This window comes from Diadema antillarum, unplaced genomic scaffold, assembly GCF_040938485.1.
Source record: "Diadema antillarum isolate AM-2024a unplaced genomic scaffold, OU_Dant_1.0 seq00001786_RagTag, whole genome shotgun sequence".
In the NCBI taxonomy this organism is placed as follows: domain Eukaryota; kingdom Metazoa; phylum Echinodermata; class Echinoidea; order Diadematoida; family Diadematidae; genus Diadema; species Diadema antillarum.
The window spans coordinates 238,485-258,455 of record NW_027272464.1 but is presented as its reverse complement, the minus strand read 5'-3'; the positions used below and the strand labels follow the sequence as shown (position 1 = coordinate 258,455).

The following is a 19,971-nucleotide window of genomic DNA, read 5'->3' as shown; positions in this document are numbered from 1 at the left end:
GTAAGGGATTCATGTTTTGAACATTTCTAAGTGAGATAATGAGAAACTTCTTATGAAATATGAAAGAGCATGTAATTTTAAGAAGGATTCAACGTTTATTTGATGAAAATTGGATTTGACATGGCTGAGATATACGAAAAAGTGATAATAATAAAAGGCGACATGCCACAACTTTATTAGGATCTCTTTGTTTCACCTTGTTTTTGGATATCTCAGCCATTTCAAGACCAATTTTCATCAAATGAACGTTGAATCCTTCTTAAAATTACATGCTCTTTGACATCTCATAGAGTGGTTTCTGAATATCTCGCAAAATGTTAAAAGCTAATCCTCACCTCGACCAGAACTGTACACACCCTTTAACCTGTTTATTTTGAAATTCCTGCTCTTTTGGTCTTTGTGACAGATATTTTATAGTTTATAGCTTGTATTCATACTATGCATTGCCACAAGAGGTAAAGAGAAAGATTTTACTTCTTAAGTAGAAGTGACGTGAAAAGAATAGTGCAAAGGAAATCTTCAGCTTCCCCCTTAGCTCAAAAAGGGAGGTTCTTCATCTTTTTAAAGGGGGATGAATCTGAATTTTCCGGATTTGCATGCCTAAATCTATTCACATTTTCCTGATTTTGTCCAATCACTTCTGATTTGTAGCTCCGTTCTCATCAACCACTCTAATTTTTTAGCTCACCTGAGCCAAAGGTTCAAGTGAGCTATTGCGACCGCTCTTCGTCCGTCGTCCGTCGTGCGGAAACTTTTACATTTTCATCTTCTTCTTGAGAATCCCTTGACCGATTTTCAACAAACTTGGCAGGTAGCATCCCTAGGGGGATAGGATCTCAATTTGTTCAAATGGGCACCATACTCCACCTGGGGGGCCCCCAGAGGGGCCCAAACCCCCCAAAATTAAGGAATGTTAAAAAATCTTCTTCTCTAGAGCCAGAAGTGATAGAGCTTAGTTAATACTATGAATTAGTACATTGATGACTGTAGTTTCAGATTTGTTCATGGCGGAATCAGGGGTGCCCCCCTTGGGACCCAGGGGAGGGGGTGGGGAGGGTCCTAATGGGGCCCAAATTATACATTTTCATCTTTTTCTTGAAAATGCCATTATGAATTTTCACCAAAGTTGGCAGGTAGCATCCCTAGGGGGAAAAATCTCATTCCCATCAAATGGGCACCATGCTCCACCTGGGGGGGCCCCAGGGGGCCTAAACTTGGACCGAAATTGTAAATTTTCATCTTTTTCTTGAAAACCCTATCAATAATTTTCACCAAACTTGGCAGGTAGCATCCCTAGGGGGATAGAATCTCAATTCCATCAAATGGGCACAATGCCCCACCTGGGGGCCCCAGGGTTCCCCCCCCCCCCTTCCCTCCTGTAAGGAATCTTTACAGATTTTCTCTAGAACTTGAAGTGATTGAGCTATAAAGTTAATACAATGAGTCAGTATATTGATGACTGTTGTTTCAAGTTTGTTCATGGGAGAATCAGGGGTGCCCTCCCCCCCCCCCCCACCCCATTGGGACCCAAGGAAGTGGGATGGGATGGGGGGGATGTCCAAATGCTGGCCTAAATTTTCATCCTCTTGCTGAAAACAACGAAATGGATTTTCACCAAATTTGTCAAGTAGCATTCCCATAGGGATAAGATCTCATAGTGTTTGAATGGATCCCATTCTTTCCTTGGGGGCTGCAGGGGTCCAAACCTCCTAAATTAATGAATATTAAATAATATTTTTCTCTAATTCTAATAAAAAATGATAGTGCTTTAAGTCTTTTTTCCCAAGCTGCATAATCCAATATTCTATAAAGTACAGTGTACTTGGCAGGTATTTTTACCAGTGCGATGGAATATGTATTGCCCCCATTCTCAGAGCTACCCCCACCACAAGTTTCCAATGTTCTCAGGTAAGAGTCTGCAAGAATGCATGGAAGGTGAACTTGCGATACTCAGGTGAGCGCGTGACCCCCGGGTCTCTTGTTTAATTTCATCAGGATGATGTGTGTAAATACCATTGAACTATTTGCTTACCTGTGTCCAAGAATGATGCCCATTTAAAAGTGTAAACTTGGATTTTATGAAACAGCAATGTGCCGCAAAGAATGTTAGACTTGTACATGGCTCAAACAAAATGTTTTTCCTTGTTGATGCAGAGATCACAAAGCATGATGACAAGTCTCCCCACAGTCCCATTGCTGAAGATGTCTGCGGGTACCCGTGGCAGGTGAACAACAAGTACTACAAGGCAGACATCCTGGTCTGTGTTGCCGAGCCCTGCATCATGGGATCACTGAGCCTTGGAGACTCAATGGAGGGCATCATCTTAATCATGGACGATTCAGTGAGTCTCAACAGAGAGAGAATCAATGTCTAGAATTCTTTGTTTGCTCTCCTTCCAGCAATCACATTTGATTTTTCTCATGCACATTTACATACATATGTGTGGATGTTAACCCGTGGAGGACGAGTCCAGAGTATACTCGGACAGGGGCTATGGGAAATGCGTGTTGTAGCAAAATCAGCCCATCAATGGGTTAACGTGATTCAAAGATGTAGAAAATTTGTATGTTCTTTGTTATCAATCAAAGATATGTGGTCTTTGCAAGTTAGGTAGGCATCCTCTTGTTGATGTTAAGCACATCGAGGCATCATGATTTGATCTAGACACAGAGTGTTAAATGTGGTGTTTCCCTCCATTTATGAACAAAATTCTTTTGATTGTCTTTTTGCACCTATCCGAAAGTCCTCTTTTGGAGCAAATATTTGGATAGTAATATGTTGTGGATGTCAAAAGCAAGTGTTGAATACTGTTGCAACATCCACATGATGAGAAAATCATAGAGATCTTGCTGCCACATTTACATTTCACGCAGAGTGACTAAAACTAGCTAATAAAAGATGAAAGGAGGACTGCAGAATAAACATTCCAATGTGGCATTCATGTTCCTCCTCTGGCTATCAAGATAAGGAGAGTGGTAAGACAGTATGATATTGAAGAATGCCATAAGAATGTGGGAAGAGATATGGCAGGGGATGCACAAAATATCAATGGCAAGAGAGAAAAGAAAGTGAAATTAAACATAATCTGTTTGATATTCTTTTTGAACTCCTTTGTCCTCTAGGAGCAGAGCTTCAAGACAGTTAAGTCACAGTGGTCAACAGTGAAGGAAATGAACCCTGAGGTTAGGATCCTTGCCTGCAAGCAATTCACCAAGAATCCTGGTAAATGTCCTCCAAAATTTTCCACATAATGTGACCCTGCATCACAAAATTAACAAAAAGTCCCTACACTTGTAGATATGGATTTTTGGTTAAAGGGAACCCAAACCCAAAGAGCAATGTGGTTCGAGTGAAAGCAGCAACATTAAGTGGAACACATCGGTAAAAGGTTGAGGAAAATCAGACAATCGATGCAAAAGTTATGAATTTTTAAAGTTTTTGGTGTTGGAACTGCTGGATGAGGAGACTAATAGAGGTTATGACGTATGAGTGGACAACATATAAAGAAAATATAAAGTAAATTCTACAGAAATTCACTTTTCTAGCATAATGAAAGAGTACTTGGCTAACCGCTTTTAGAAAGCAGGGAGAATAATAGCTACCCTTAACATATATGTCAGTATCAAGTTGATTGGATGTGTAATTTTCATGAAAAATGAATTTTGTGGAATTTTCTTTTTCTTTTTGGTCAAATTTTTCATATTTCATATCTTGGGTGGGAAATCACTAATTTTTCTCTTGAAAAGTGATGCTGGTAATACTTTTGTCTTTTTCAATCAATGTGGTTCTTGATTGTAAAATTCAACCCTCACAAAACTGTCTTGCTCATCTCAATTGGTGATTGCCCCCCCCCCCCCCCCCAAAAAAAAAAAAAAAATATATATATATATATTTATATATATTGTCATCATATTTATTGACCTTGAGCAAGATATTTTATCCTCACGCTGCCAAATCCTATAGCTTTCAGTTTCATATTTGTTCACCTAGGAGCATATAATTGCTTTCCTTTAGTGTCCATCTTAAATATGTCCACTTTTGGACTCCAAATTTAGTTCATTTCCCATTTTTTCCCTCCTGGTACTGTGATGCTGTTTTTAGCAATGAAGTGTAATCCTTTCTTGGTTTGGTTTCTATCCACCCCCACACACAATCTATCAGGAGTTGGCAAGCAGGATGTACTGGGGTGGTGCCTCGATAACACATTCGAGCTGGTGGAACTGGAGAAGCCCGAGGATGAGGATGAAGAGGAGGAAGACGGATTCGGTAAAAATAATCGACTGAAACATTTGAGTCATTAAATTTGCCACGAGTAGCCTTTGAACAAGCGTCATTAACACTGGCACTCGCCCTTACGAGGAATGAGCAGATTCAGCGGTGCAACTGTGAAGCGCCAAGTATAGTTGGGTTCACTTCTCTTGAGGAATTACAAAATCAAAACAGAAACTACTGGATGTGCTCTAGTCATTTTACTGGGGGACTGGCCAATTGACTAGTTTACCATCAAGTGGCATGAAAAAAGTCAGTGAAAGTTTTGCATTGAAAAAAAGTATGATTTCATTTCATTCATTTATTTTCATTTATGTCATGAAGTTACAAATTCACAAATTACATCATAGTATATATATCTACAAATCAAACTTACGTACAATAGTAATAAAAATTCCATGTGTTGACATTGACCTTTACATCATCATTAAAGTTACACCATACACTTTAAAAAGTTTACAGATTTCGTCGTATTCATATTTCGAACTAGAGAAGCACTCTGAGAGTGCAGACCTCTGCCAAGCAGCTCATTTCCATCACGGATATTGTTCTTCCATCAAGATCAGTGATTTCCACCTATACATATGCATGCTGAAAATCGCCCAATTTCCCAAAATAGAAGCCTTTTGTTGATACGTTATCAACTTCCAGCTGTGCGGCACACCTCGCCCTAGTAGAAACTAGAGCACGCACTTTACGTGCGTGGATGAAAACCTAAAAAATGCGCAGCTTGAACTCCCAAGTACATTGACCTTACCTGCCAAAATATCGAAAATCCTTCATAAAATTTGGAAAAATTTCTGGATCACTACCAAAATTTAATCATCTATTCCTTGTGTCATTCTCAACCTTTCCTGCAAGTTTCATCCAAATCCGTTCCTAACTGTTTGTGTTATTTTGCACACATGCAAACAAACCAACGGTAATGAAAACATAACCTCCCCCCTTGGTGGAGGTACATTGTAATTAAAGTAATGTGTGGGGGTACCTACAGAAGAGTAGTCTGATGTGCTCATCTCGTTGGCTTTCTCTCTCAACATGAAGGAAACATGTTGTGTTATTTGCCATGTCACAGCATGCTGCTATTAATTCCTTGATGTTAATTCTTGTTTCATTCGCAGGAGCAGACCCATACGGTGTGAAGCGGATAATCTCCGCCCTTCATGCACACACATGGTCAAATTTGGAAATGAAAGGTAGGGCTTATCAATAGGATTCAGAATCAGATTGTGCTGATGTGAACTTTTTCTTTCCTTTCTACCACCCCCTTTGTTGTTGATTGGGGAGGCCTCTCACTGCACAGGGGCTGTGGACAGGGGGGTGGGGGCACACTTTTGAGCGTGTAATAAAGATTTGGGGGGGGGAAGGGGGTGAAAATAGAAAAAGAAAACACAACATCCACTTTCCAAAGGTTCTATCCTTAGATTCAATTCGAATAACTCATGTTGATTTTGTCGGTTGAGAATGATAAGGGTGTTAAGTTGCCTTTAAAGTCATAGTCTGCGAGACAAATTAACGCCCTTCTCATTCTCACCCGACGATTTGGTATCATGCAGTATCATAATTTCTGTGTATCTTCAGTAGTGAAATCAAAGAATCTCAAGGATTCTTAGTAATTGATGTGTCCAGGGGCAGACAAGACAAAATTTAAGATGAGAATTTAGGAAATGAAAGCAAGGATAAAAAAGCAATGACATGAAGGAAAGGAATAATAGTGTTACTATGAGACATTTTGCTCTGTCAGCCATACACAAAACAATGTTCCACCCAGATGTATAAATTTGTGCTGAAATATCATGTCATGCTGGATTATTGCTTACCATGTTCAGCTGGGTCTGCCTGTATGAGGGCGCTGTTTATTGTGAGCTTAAAATTGCTCACAGAGAGTGTGTGTGTGTACATACATTGTAATGTGTGTATATGACATCTTCACTCCAGTCACATACTTGTGCCAGAGTTCAGTGAACTGGAGCCGCTGTAGTGTTTGCTAATGTGTCAAGAACTGAGGGACTTGTCCTATTTGGAAGATATAATTATGTTACTTGTACTTACATTAGCATAGACTGACTTCATCATGTTTTGTGTGTAGTGTCAGTCAATGAACGTGCATACATGTAGTAACTGAACTGTGCGTTGTGGCAACTTGTTTTGGTGCAAAAAATCTGCATCATACACTGTATAACTCGGTGTGTGTGTGTGTGTGTGTGTGTGTGTGTGTGTATCTGTGCATGTTTTTGTGCATGCTTTTAATAGTGCATGTTGGCAAAGGAGATGAGTGTCAGAATTTTCTTTGGTAGTGATCACATAAAATTTAGAACCAAAGTGACAAGGATCAGTGTTTGATAAGTCACTTTGGAATACAATATTCTTTGCAAGAAGGAGAAGCAGTCATTATTTCTTACCATCGATACCAAAACAATGGGATATGTTTTATCTCAGAAAGGCAGCGCATTGTCTTCACTTAATGATATTCAGCAGTATGATAGAAAGTATGATTACCGGGTTAGGACTGCAGGTTTGTTAGTTGTATTGAAATGGCATCTCTGTTTCCTTCACATTTTCCCCCTCTCTGTGTTGTTATCATTAGTTGATTTTCTGTCTTCAGGTTCCTGGGGTAGGTTTTACGCACTCTCTGTGATGCCTTTCACATTGATTAGAATCAAGATGTCATAATTTGGTTCTTTATTCATCTTTTTCTTTCTTTTTTTTTTTTTTTTTTTTTGCTGTTGTTGCTGTTGTTGTTGTTGTACTTACTAAGTAAAAAATTATCTTACAGACAAGGTAGTGTAGTGGTGCCTTCATACTGTTCTATTTGTTTCAATTCATCCCATCCTTTGATAGAGTGTTCCTTGTTGACTGCTATTTTCAAGCCTGTGTCTCCTTGATACCACCTCATATGTTATTCATAGCACAGGAATACATTGCTCTTACAACATTCTAGTGTCAGATAGAAACAGCAACAAGTGCTTGTTGGTTGTTCAAAGAAGTGTTGTCCCTCATCATTTTTGAGCAATACATTTCCCTGTGGACAAATAATCCTTTTATTGTGATGTTCACAATTGCAGTTTTGATCCAGTATCCTATGATTTAAGCAGACAGCAAAACAAAATAGGCTCAGTCGCCCCATCAAGATGAACCTTTGAAGTACCTATTTAGAATTCAGTGGCAGTTGTTCAGTTAGGCTTTGCAGGTATCCATTAACAACCCCCCCCCCCCCCCCCCCAAAAAAAAAAAAAAAAAAAAAAAAGATTTTTGTTTGTAAAATGCATATCTGTGTGATAAGTATAATGTGTCTCGTTGAGTGTATTTAAGTGTGCAATTAGCAAGTTCATCTGAAGGCTATTGACCCGTGCAACAATGAAGATTTCTCATCACTGTCTATGAATCTACTACCAGTTGAAAAGTTTGTACCAAGTTACTTGGAGGCAAGTTTTAATGGTCATTGATTATGTGAGACAAGTTGGTAGTTTGGTTGAACCTGGGAGGTGGCGATTATAAGCGGAAGGATTGTTGTGTGTTGGAATAACTCCTCATTGTGTGTTTCTCACTTGTGAATTTAGATTGATGTATGCATGGCAAATACATACATATTTATTTGTCAAACATGTCATTTGTTACGACCAAAATCACTCTGAGAATGATCGCACAAAAGAAACAATCAACTGATGTTCAGGCGGTTTATTAACAGTGATATTGTGGGTACAGACTGGTAATCGGTTTCACATCAGTACAATAATGATCAATAGAAACAAATATAGTCAGTAATGGAATCACTTACGTACGCATTACACGCAATATCCCTGGAAATGTCCAAATACGATGCTCGATGCACAAACGAATGATCCGCGATGCACCGATGAATGATTCCTCTGACGTAACTCCAGAGGTACAGGTTACGATAGTCCACGGTATAGATCCGGGGTAAAATCCACGATATACGTCCACGGCGAAACGTGCAGAGTCCAAATGTTGTGACGACCACGTCCAGTTGATGCGTTGAATGATGATTCACTTAATATTGTCCAGCTAGGAATCCAGCCCGTCACAGCTTTGCCGTAGCAATGTCCGTTGACATTAAAATATGGAGTCCAATGAAGGCACATTAATTCTCTGCAGGCAAAATGTCTCCCAGGCCAAGTATCTCCACAAACATAACAGGTCAGCAGGTAACACAGGACTGACTATAACAAGTCGCTTCAGAGCCAGAAGTGACGTAACTCTCAGAGCAGAGGTGTTGGGTACTCTGCCTACTGCAGAATTTCTCTAGCTTATATACTATCTATTCACCCCTTCTAGCACATTCTATAACTCTCTCCAACCTACTAGCCAGTCCAAGTTCCAGGAAACCTGGATGACTCACTGCCTAACTATGTACAAAACATCATTGCCAAGAATAACTACCAATCACATTGGGCTACAGGGACAGTGCCTCATTCAGCCAAATATGTAAGCACTTCCCAGAACTTTCTGGAATGGGTGAAATCATTCTAGATTGAGTGAGCTATAATGTATTTCCTGTTACATGCATGTACTGTATAGCTACATTGTATACCACCTAGAAAATTCTCCACTTATCTGGTCAGCCTGTATGTACTATATCTATACCACATAGAATGTTCTCCATTAATCTGGTCCACCTGTGTACATACACATTAAAACAGCCAGGCATACAGTACATCATACATGTATGTGTACATAACTACTAGTGTGTACATTTGTGACACCATCCCCCATGGGAAAAAGAAAGCCTTGCTGTAGCAAGGGTTTCTTTTACCTTCACAATTTCTCATTGTTATTTGCAACGAATGTGAGGTAAAGTCCAAGTCAAGCAACAATAATCACATACTATCACATGCCTTTTGGATAGCTGTATTAATTCCATGTTCTCTTTTCATGGATACTATTTACAATGATATTGCTTGGATTCTCAGAGCTTATACAATCATGTCAAACCTTTTTGCATACATTAATGAATATGCTAAACACACACACTGTAAATGATATGCGGTGAAAACTTTTCACCTTTGAATTCTCTTCATGTTACACTCTTGACAGAGCGTCGGCAATTACATTGTTTTTGCCTGCCACATGTTTGATTTTGAGTGCATATGGCTGCGTCATCATGCTCCATCTGAACAACCTGTTGTTGTTCATTTTGAACCGGTCTAAAAAGACCAAGGGGTTGTGGTCAGTATAGACCGTGATCTCCCCTTTGCTATTTGTCAAGTACACTTCGTATTGCTGGAGGGCAAGGATGAGACTGAGAGCCTCCTTCTCAATTGTGGAGTACTTCTTCTGGTATGTGTTCAATTTTTTGGAGAAGTAGCTAACTGGTCGTTCAGTGCCTTCTTCATCTTCTTGGAGCAAAACCGCTCCCACTCCCACATCGCTAGCATCTATTGCCACCTTGAATGGCTTTGCGAAGTCAGGAGCTGCCAAAACAGGCTCATTAGCAAGGACTGCCTTTAGTTTCTCGAAGGCTCTTTGACACTCATCAGTCCAGGTGTACTTTGCCTTGCCCTTCAGCAGGTTTGTTAGGGGGGTGACTACAGTGCTGAAATTTGGTACAAATTTCCTGTAGAAACCAGCCATGCCCAGAAATCTGAGCAACTCCTTCTTGGATTGGGGGATGGGAAAGCCTAGTATAGCCTCTACCTTGGCTTCTCTTGGCAATACTTGTCCCTGACCGACTACATGCCCGAGATACACCACTTTGGCCTTTGCAAATTCACTCTTTGCCAGATTAATCACCAATCCGGCCTCCCTGAGTCGATCAAAAAGTTGCCGCAAGTGTATAATATGCTCCTCCCATGTGTCACTGTACACTAGGATGTCATCAATGTATACTACACAGTGGTCAAGTCCGGCAATGATTTGGTTTGTCAGCCGTTGGAAGGTGGCTGGAGCATTTTTCATGCCGAATGGCATTACTTTGCATTGGAACAAGCCATCTGGTGTAGCAAAGGCAGAAATCTCTCTGGCTTTGTCGGTCAAGGGCACCTGCCAGTATCCCTTTAGAAGGTCTATTTTACTGACATATGCAGAATTTCCGACCCTGTCAATGCAGTCTTCTAGTCTGGGAATGGGGAAAGAGTCTGTTTTCGTCACGGCATTCACCTTTCTGTAATCTATACAGAATCTTTGAGACCCATCCGGTTTGGGCACCATGACGATTGGGGAGCTCCAACTGCTTTTACTAGGTTCTATTATGTCATTGTCTAGCATGTATTGAACCTCTTCCCTTACTTTTTGCAATTTGCTTGGGTTTAGTCTGTAAGGGTTTTGCTTGATAGGGTCAGCATCTCCTACATCAACATCATGTACAGCCAGAGGGGTGCAACCTGGTTTGTCTTTACACAGTTCTTTGTACTCATGTAACAGACTAGTCACATCTTTCTTCTGATTTTCAGGTAGGTAGTTCAGTGCCTCATCTACTTTCCCTAACATCTCTGAGTTAGACAACCTGGCACTAGAGGGCTCACTTCCATTCTCATCTTGAGCTTCTCCCTCTTCATCTACTTCTTCTTCTACCACCTGAGCTACACCTACCGGCTGACTAGCCTTTCTCTCATAGTACTCTTTCAGCATGTTTATGTGACACACCCTCTGATCTTTTCGTCTGTCTGGCGTACTGATCACATAGTTCACATCATTGAGTTTCTTTTTGACACTGTATGGGCCACTGAACTTGGCTTTCAGTGGTTCACCTTGTATGGGCAGCAGTACAAGAACTTTGTCACCTGGGTTGAAAGTTCGGGCTTTGGCATTTTTGTCTGCCTTTCTCTTCATAGAGTCTTGTGACACTTTCAAGTGTTCCCTAGCTACCTCACAAGCCTTCGAAAGCCTTTCACGAAACTTTGACACGTAGTCAAGTAGGTGGACCTCATCATCCTCCGTCATGAATTTCTCTTTGATGAGCTTCAGTGGGCCCCTAACTTCATGACCGTACACCAACTCAAATGGGCTGAAACCCGTCGACTCATTTGGGGAGTCCCTCGTTGCAAACAGCAGGAAAGGGATGCCCTTATCCCAATCCTCGGGATACTCCTCACAGAACGCCCTAATCATTGTCTTTAGGGTCTGGTGGTAGCGCTCCAACGCACCTTGGGACTGGGGATGATAAGCTGACGACTTCAGCTGCTTCACACCCAAACGATACATCACCTCTTGAAATATGCCTGACATGAAATTTGACCCTTGGTCAGACTGCACTTCCTTGGGCAACCCATACCTAGTGAAAAACTGCACTAGAGCATCTACCACAGTCTTAGCAGTGATATTTCTCAATGGGATAGCCTCTGGAAACCGTGTAGACATATCCATGATTGTCAAGAGGTACTTGTGACCCGACCTAGTCCTAGGCAAAGGTCCAACACAGTCGACTAGAACCCGACTGAATGGTTCTTCAAACGCAGGTATCGGAATCAATGGCGCCGGCTTCACTGAATGTTGTGGTTTACCAGCCACCTGACATGTGTGACAAGTCTTGCAAAACTCAGCCACATCCACATTCAACCCTGGCCAATAAAAATGCCTCATGATCCGATCCTTTGTCTTTCTGACGCCTAAATGGCCGCCAACAGGTAACTCGTGAGCAATCCTCAAGATCTCACCGCGGTAACTAGGAGGGACAACAACTTGACGGACCACCGTCCAATCCTCATCAGCTGGCCTATGGGGAGGTCTCCACTTCCTCATCAATATGCCATCTTTGACATAATAGCACTCAGGGACCTTTTCAGCCTCAGCCTCAGAACACGCCGTCTGAGACAAGCCTTTCAACTCAGAGTCTGCCTGCTGTGCTTCAACCAAGGAAGACTTGCTAAACAGCCCATCGCTGTTAGCCTCGGAGCCTAATACAGCAACCCCATCATTCAAATCCTTGAAAAAGGTTTCTGCCAACCAAACACCGGAATTCTCCTCCACATCAACAGAATCCGCATCATCTTGAACAGCTCTACGAGCCTGAGACCTAGTCACAACACAATCTGGGAAAATCCCAGGAAACTCCTCCTGCAACTGCTCAGTTTCAGCAACCACCACTGGTTTCTCCGAAACAACTGGAGACGCAACCACCTTGTCCCCAGCCAAGTCATTCCCCAACAAGAAGTCAATGCCTGCCATGGGCAACTCAGGAACAACTCCAACAGTGACAGGACCAGAAACTAGGTCACACTTCAAATCCACTCTATACAGTGGCACTGACATATAACTGCCATCAACAGTCTGAATCAAGACTTTTGCATTCACTGCACTATCTGGTGGAAAAGTCATACCACCATCCACCATCAACGACTGAGAGGCCCCCGTATCCCGCAGGATGACTACTGGCTTACCTGCCTCACCAGAAGTACATGGGGTCACCTCACCATCAAACAAAAAGCTACGATAGCTCTCATCCACCTGCTTCAGCCTATCTTTGAATTTGGGAGATTGACTTTCAATGGCCTGTGTTTCACTGAACGGGACACTGTTTTCAGGTAGGACACTTTTTGACATGACAAATCCCAAGTCCTTCTTTGTTTTGTTTTGCAACTTCCAACACTGTGACTTTACATGCCCTGTCTTGTTACAGTGAAAGCATTTGATGACATTTGCACTTGTACTGGACCCTTTGTCAGATTGAGACTTTGGTGCCGATGAAGTTTCAGAACTCGTGCCTTTTTCAGAACCAGCATTCTTTGGATTGCTCGACTGATTTTTGTCTCTCTTGTTTCCAGAGAAATTCCTGAAAGGTGGTCTGTTGTCATTTCTGTGGGTCAGCTCATACTCATCAGCCATCAAGGCTGCTTTATGCAAACTTGTCACTTTGTGATCATCCAAATGTGACCTCACACTGAAAGCAACACTCTTTTTGAATTCTTCCAAGAGAACAACCTCACGTAGGTTATCAAAATCCTGATCCACTTTCAGGGACCTGTACCACCTATCAAACATCATTTCTTTTTCACGAGCAAACTCAACATGTGTCTGGCCTGGTCTGCGGTACGAATTTCTGAACTTATGTCTGTACGCCTCTGGCACCAACTCATAAGCATTCAACACTGCTTTCTTGACTGTAGCATAGTCACGTGATTGCTCTTCAGAGAGAGATGAGTACACATCGGCTGCTTTGCCGACAAACACACTTTGCAGGAGCAAGGGCCAAAATTCCTGTGGCCAGTTCAAACTGTTAGCCACCTTCTCAAATGACACAAAATATGCATCAACTCTGTTTTCTTCAAACTTTGGCACCAATCGAATGTTCTTGGCCAAATCAAATTCAGAGGGAGCCCTTTCACGATTTCCAACAGTCTGTGCATGAGTCAATTCCATCTCACGCAATTTCATTTGCTGCTCCATTTCGAATTTCTTCATTTCCATTTCTCTTTGTTTTTCCCTTTCCTTCATTTCCATTTCTTTTTGTTCTCTTTCCCTCTCTCTTTCTATTTCTAATCTCATCTTCTCTTTCTTCATTTCCATTTCCATTTTAGCAAGCTCAAGCCGCATTTGATCAGAAATTTGAGCTTGATTTGGAGTGTCAATTTCTTCTTTGAGCTCCATGTGACCAGCTACTAAGTCAAGAATCTCTGCCTTTCTTGCACCTTGTGGAACATCAACATTTAAATGCTGTGCAATAGCAGTCAAATCACATTTGCGTAACCTTTGCAAATCTTTGAGGGACAAATCTGTCCTCTGAACAAATGCCTGAACATCCATTGTACTGATTGACATTGTCACACTGTAATACACACAATATACAATTGAACAATCAACTCAACCGGTATTTTGTCTGTACCAATATTCTGGATTCCGGAACGTTCCAAATTCTAAGTTTTGGCTTTAAATTCACTTCTCGGACACAAGCCCCCAATTTTGTTACGACCAAAATCACTCTGAGAATGATCGCACAAAAGAAACAATCAACTGATGTTCAGGCGGTTTATTAACAGTGATATTGTGGGTACAGACTGGTAATCGGTTTCACATCAGTACAATAATGATCAATAGAAACAAATATAGTCAGTAATGGAATCACTTACGTACGCATTACACGCAATATCCCTGGAAATGTCCAAATACGATGCTCGATGCACAAACGAATGATCCGCGATGCACCGATGAATGATTCCTCTGACGTAACTCCAGAGGTACAGGTTACGATAGTCCACGGTATAGATCCGGGGTAAAATCCACGATATACGTCCACGGCGAAACGTGCAGAGTCCAAATGTTGTGACGACCACGTCCAGTTGATGCGTTGAATGATGATTCACTTAATATTGTCCAGCTAGGAATCCAGCCCGTCACAGCTTTGCCGTAGCAATGTCCGTTGACATTAAAATATGGAGTCCAATGAAGGCACATTAATTCTCTGCAGGCAAAATGTCTCCCAGGCCAAGTATCTCCACAAACATAACAGGTCAGCAGGTAACACAGGACTGACTATAACAAGTCGCTTCAGAGCCAGAAGTGACGTAACTCTCAGAGCAGAGGTGTTGGGTACTCTGCCTACTGCAGAATTTCTCTAGCTTATATACTATCTATTCACCCCTTCTAGCACATTCTATAACTCTCTCCAACCTACTAGCCAGTCCAAGTTCCAGGAAACCTGGATGACTCACTGCCTAACTATGTACAAAACATCATTGCCAAGAATAACTACCAATCACATTGGGCTACAGGGACAGTGCCTCATTCAGCCAAATATGTAAGCACTTCCCAGAACTTTCTGGAATGGGTGAAATCATTCTAGATTGAGTGAGCTATAATGTATTTCCTGTTACATGCATGTACTGTATAGCTACATTGTATACCACCTAGAAAATTCTCCACTTATCTGGTCAGCCTGTATGTACTATATCTATACCACATAGAATGTTCTCCATTAATCTGGTCCACCTGTGTACATACACATTAAAACAGCCAGGCATACAGTACATCATACATGTATGTGTACATAACTACTAGTGTGTACATTTGTGACACATTGTATCCATCTGTTCAATCTTTTCTTGTATTTGTTGTATGATTTGTAAATGATTTCAGAGCTACATTGAGATAATTGGCATTAAAAACTTGCCTCAACCCCCACCCCCTCCCCCACCAATACACATATGCTCAGTGCTTGCAAAAATATTTTACTACATTTAACTACATTTAACTGCATCAAAATGTACCAATCTGTAGGACTGTTGAGAGTTCAAAAATTAAGGCTTTCAAGATTTAGTCCTTTCAAGATTAGACAAAAAATAAAAGAACATATGCATGGGCACACAAACAAAAACACTGACGTTTGACAAGTACGGTATATTAATGTTCTCGGAGTCATTAGTGGAGTGATCCTGGTTCATGAAATCAGTGATGAAGAATTGAATCTTTCCATTCTGTCCTTCAAATGGTTTTTTCTTTCTTTCTTTTTTTAACAAGCTGTTCCTACCATTGTAGGGATGTGGAATGATTTTATCTTCATTATTATTTTGATACTTTGGCGAAAGGCACAAACAAATGCTCAGTATTATTGTTTTCAGTGGTAGTAGTAGTACTAAAGAATTAAGATGCCTGCCAGATTTGAGACAAGGCTGATTATTCATTTGAACTTTATGAGTTCACTAAAGCAGTGTTATTGGTGTTGTGCCGCGTCACAGCCCATTACAGTATTTTAAAAATACTAATTTCCTCTATGATGGCTCAGTTTTATTTGATGAATCGTGGTGTCTATGAGTTCTTTCACCCGATAATGGGGCAAAACATTTGACAATTAGCTGCTAATGATCCATGGCCTTCAATTAACCCGAGAGCCCATACATATTTTTGGAGCTGGTGAGGGCTGCCGTCAGTTGGAGTCAGCCGCGAAGTTTAACTTTGATGTTTGCACCGCCCACTTTAAATCAAATGACATTCCATTATGTGCATTGTCTTTTAATCTATGCAATCATGGACAGATTTGCAGCCGCAGCATCCGATTACAGTTGAACCCGATGGACTGGGTCAACAACCCCACCATGTTGCAGATCAGACAGCTTTTCTGTTATGTGTCTGGAGACCTTGTGTTCCCTGGCACTGATTGCATTCATTTCCTGTGGTGCTGTTTAACAGAATGCTGTGAAATCAGAAATTTTGTGTGCATGAAACTTTCGTGAATTTCACAAGGAGCCAAGATTCACAAAAATAAAATGTATGCAAAAGTGCTTGTATTACACACATCTTACTGAATGCCAGCGGCAATTTGTGAAAGTTTCATGCCTTGAAAAAAAAGGCCATCAGGTTCAATTCGCAAAAGTTTCATGCTGCAAATTTTTCTTGTTTTTCAGTGTGCTCTAGTATACAAATAGTGAATGGTCACGAGTGCAATGGTACGAGATTTCACACGAGGTGAAAGATAGAGGCGCTCTGTTCAACAAGGCGAAGCCGAGTTGAATAGTGCGCCTCATCTTTCACCGAGTGCGAAATCTCGTTCCATTGCACGAGTAAAGACCATACACTATTTGTTTTATACAACGTCCAAGTAGATCTTTTTGGTTGGAGGATTGTTGGGTAGGTCTAAGTAGGCCTAGAAGTCTATACACAGCCATACTTACATGTGGATCCACTGCGATTCTCTTTCTGGCTTGTGCAATATTGTCACAGCTAGCGCTCATACGCATATACGTACACTAGCACTACGTAGGCCTACATACGCGCTTGCATGTACCGTACACGTACACTGCGCTAGCTGCATGCGATCCTCAATATGCAACACACAGTACATGCAGTACCGTACAATTTCTCGAACCGTGGAATAGAACGAAAAAATCGAACCAAGTTGCACGCAAAAATAGAACCAAAATTGCATGGCGCGTTGAATGGAGTACTTATTGAATATCACGTCACCAACAATCCTCCAATCAAATTACAAGGATCTACTTGGACGTTGTATAATACCTTATACAGTGACCATAATTATGTGGTATTTCTTTGAATTCACAATACACCAAGGTTTTACCATACCGTGTGTATATATGTATGGCAATCCAGCCATCCTTTGACAACTAACTTCAGCACAGTTGTTTAAGAAATATGTAAAGTTTTATTTCATTGCTGCATCATAAAAAGTGTATATCCTAGTGCACTAAGTTTTGCTCTGTAGTATCTTCTTGTGACATCGTTTCAACTATGACTGTAAGGCACATGTAGGAAACAAGCATGTTAGACACAATTTACCCTATAGCTATTTTTATCAGTGATACGATATAATTTTTTTTTCTACAATGTATTTGCAAGCAGCGATCTGCAAGTGGGTGTGTATGTATTTGTGTATGTGTAAGACCACATGGAATATACAACAGCATTGTAATGTAATGTAAAGAGGGAGGGTAGGGGAGGTGAAGAATTTATTTGGACTGTTGATCTATATGTCACAAGGGATTTGGGGTAAGTGAAATAATGGCAAATGGTATTGGCTTCACATTACATGTACTCTCCAAGGTGTCTATAAATTGGTTTTTGAAAATTCATCTGATATCTTATCTACTATGTTTTACCTAAAATTCACGTTGTCACTCTTCTGATTGCATACTTTAACATTTTAACAATTCATGCATCGTATTATCCCTCCAGATGACGATGGGTCGCACATTCTTCGTCTGCAGGAAAAGTTTGCGGCAAGCGATGGTCAGAGCGGCAGGGAGGATGACGTTGCATCGGACACGCAGCCTCCGAACGGATACATGCCACTTGGAAGCGAGGATGAAAATTTGGCGTCGGAGAGGACTGAATCCACTGAGCAATGTTCCGAGAATGCGAGAGCAGAACCCTCGAAAGAAAGGAGGGGTGGAGGCCAAGAGGTGATCAAACAGAATACCGAAAGTGCGAGGACTTGTGAAATGCATAGTGACAGCAGCAGGACTGATAGTGGTTGTCAAGGAAACAAGGATGTTTTGGCTCCGTCGGGTGAAGCAAGTGGTGTCAAGCAAAGTTCAGAGGCGGCGGGAGAAGATTCAAAGAAGAGTAGCGCATCTTCCAAACCTGACAAGATAGGTTTGTTAATCTTGTGTGTTTCATTCCTCTTCTTTATTTGCATGGTCAATAATAATTATGATGTTTGCTCTCTCAAGCATTTTGTGCAAGCCATGAATTGCCAATATGTTGCTGTATGTTGCTAGAATTCATACATGTAGGTACAGCTAGACGACTACAAACTTGGCTCATCTTTGATTTGATGCTTTGTTAGATGACTCAGTGCAAGGTAAATAGTGCAGCTGTACCTGTGTTTATCCAGACATTAATGATAGGTGATTAAAAGTATGCTCTATTACAATGTGTACCGAGTCCTGCTCATATTGACACATATAGCCTGATACTTGTAGTCACATGGTTTCATTTTAAGAGTATTAGGTGGGGACATGTAAAGCATTTACATGGGTATAAACAAACAAGGAAACATTTATGCCCCGAATTTATCGCTTCTTTTTTTTTAATGCCAGAGAAGAAAAGTCAAGCAAGTCAAACAAAAACGTAAGATGTCTGAATATCATGATATCTTACAATTATTTCAGCATATAGAACTCCAAAATAACCTCTTGATTTAATATGTGACTGTGTTGTCACTTGTTGGCTATCCTCCCATGTCAATGAGACATATTTTCTACAGAGAGAATTTTTCAACTCTTTAAACAAGTACCCCCACACATTATAGGCAATGGAAGCAACATACATACATGTACATACATACATACCATACATACATACATACATACATACATACATACATATATATTTACACACACACACACACACAGACATTTATATGCATAATGGGTACAGACAAATACAGACTAAAAGACAGATAAAGGAAGGGGTAGATAGATAGATCAGTAGACAGTGAGGAAGGTAGATCTAGAGATAGACAGATACATGTAGATAGATAGATAGATAGATATGCAACACTGTAACTTTGAATGCTAGTGCTTCTATTAACATGGTCTGAGCCAAATGGCCCTTGACAGAGTGAGCCATTGTGAGTGTTCAATGACAGTTGTCCAGCATGCTTTGTGCGTCAACTGCTGTGCATTGTGGGTCATGTGTAGACGTTTTTTACATTCTTATCTTCTCCTTGAAAGCTGTCGGCTGGGATTTTGACCAGACCTGGCAGGAATCATCAGTTGGGGGAAAAGACTCATCATGATTTTTGCAAATGATGGTGGGGCTCTATTAGGGGCCATAGGGTGGGGCTCAAATACCCAAAGTTTTAAGTCGTCATTTTTAAACATAAGGGCCCAAATTCACGAAGGTGGTACAATCTTTGTCCATGGTTTAAACTATGGACAAACGTATGGGGTGCCAAGTGTCGCATGGCCTATTTCATTACGAAATCAGTCATTATGTCGCATTTCGTCTACGAAATGACTGATCTCATATTAAAATGGGCCATGCGACACTTTGCACCCCATACAAAACTACAGTTTTTGTCCAGGGTTGAAATCATGGACAAAGATTGTACCACCTTCATGAATTCGGGCCAAGGAGACAATGGTAACACGATATTTCTCTGATTTTGACAAAATGATCAATGTCTTCTGTTGCAAGGACCTTGTAAATTTAGTTTAGCATCATTCAGCAGAGCTGCTGTGAGAAATATTTTCATGAGAAAATGTGAAACGGGTGAAATTTCACATACATACTCAAGGATGATGGCAAAGAAAGCAATGAATGAATAGTTATGAGACTTTCCTATCCAACTA

The 19,971-nt window shown here is 40.9% G+C and overlaps 1 protein-coding gene across 1 annotated transcript in view; it reads left to right on the top strand.

Annotated features, from left to right (window-relative positions):
* LOC139712282 (alpha- and gamma-adaptin-binding protein p34-like) overlaps positions 1–19,971 on the top strand; it is a 31,415-nt gene that overhangs the window by 1,470 nt on the left and 9,974 nt on the right. Inside the window, exons 2-6 of the mRNA XM_071624121.1 lie at positions 2,155–2,342; positions 3,124–3,223; positions 4,163–4,267; positions 5,392–5,466; positions 17,849–18,268. Coding sequence (XP_071480222.1) covers positions 2,155–2,342; positions 3,124–3,223; positions 4,163–4,267; positions 5,392–5,466; positions 17,849–18,268 — 888 coding nt within the window. The remainder of the gene's footprint in view (positions 1–2,154; positions 2,343–3,123; positions 3,224–4,162; positions 4,268–5,391; positions 5,467–17,848; positions 18,269–19,971) is intronic.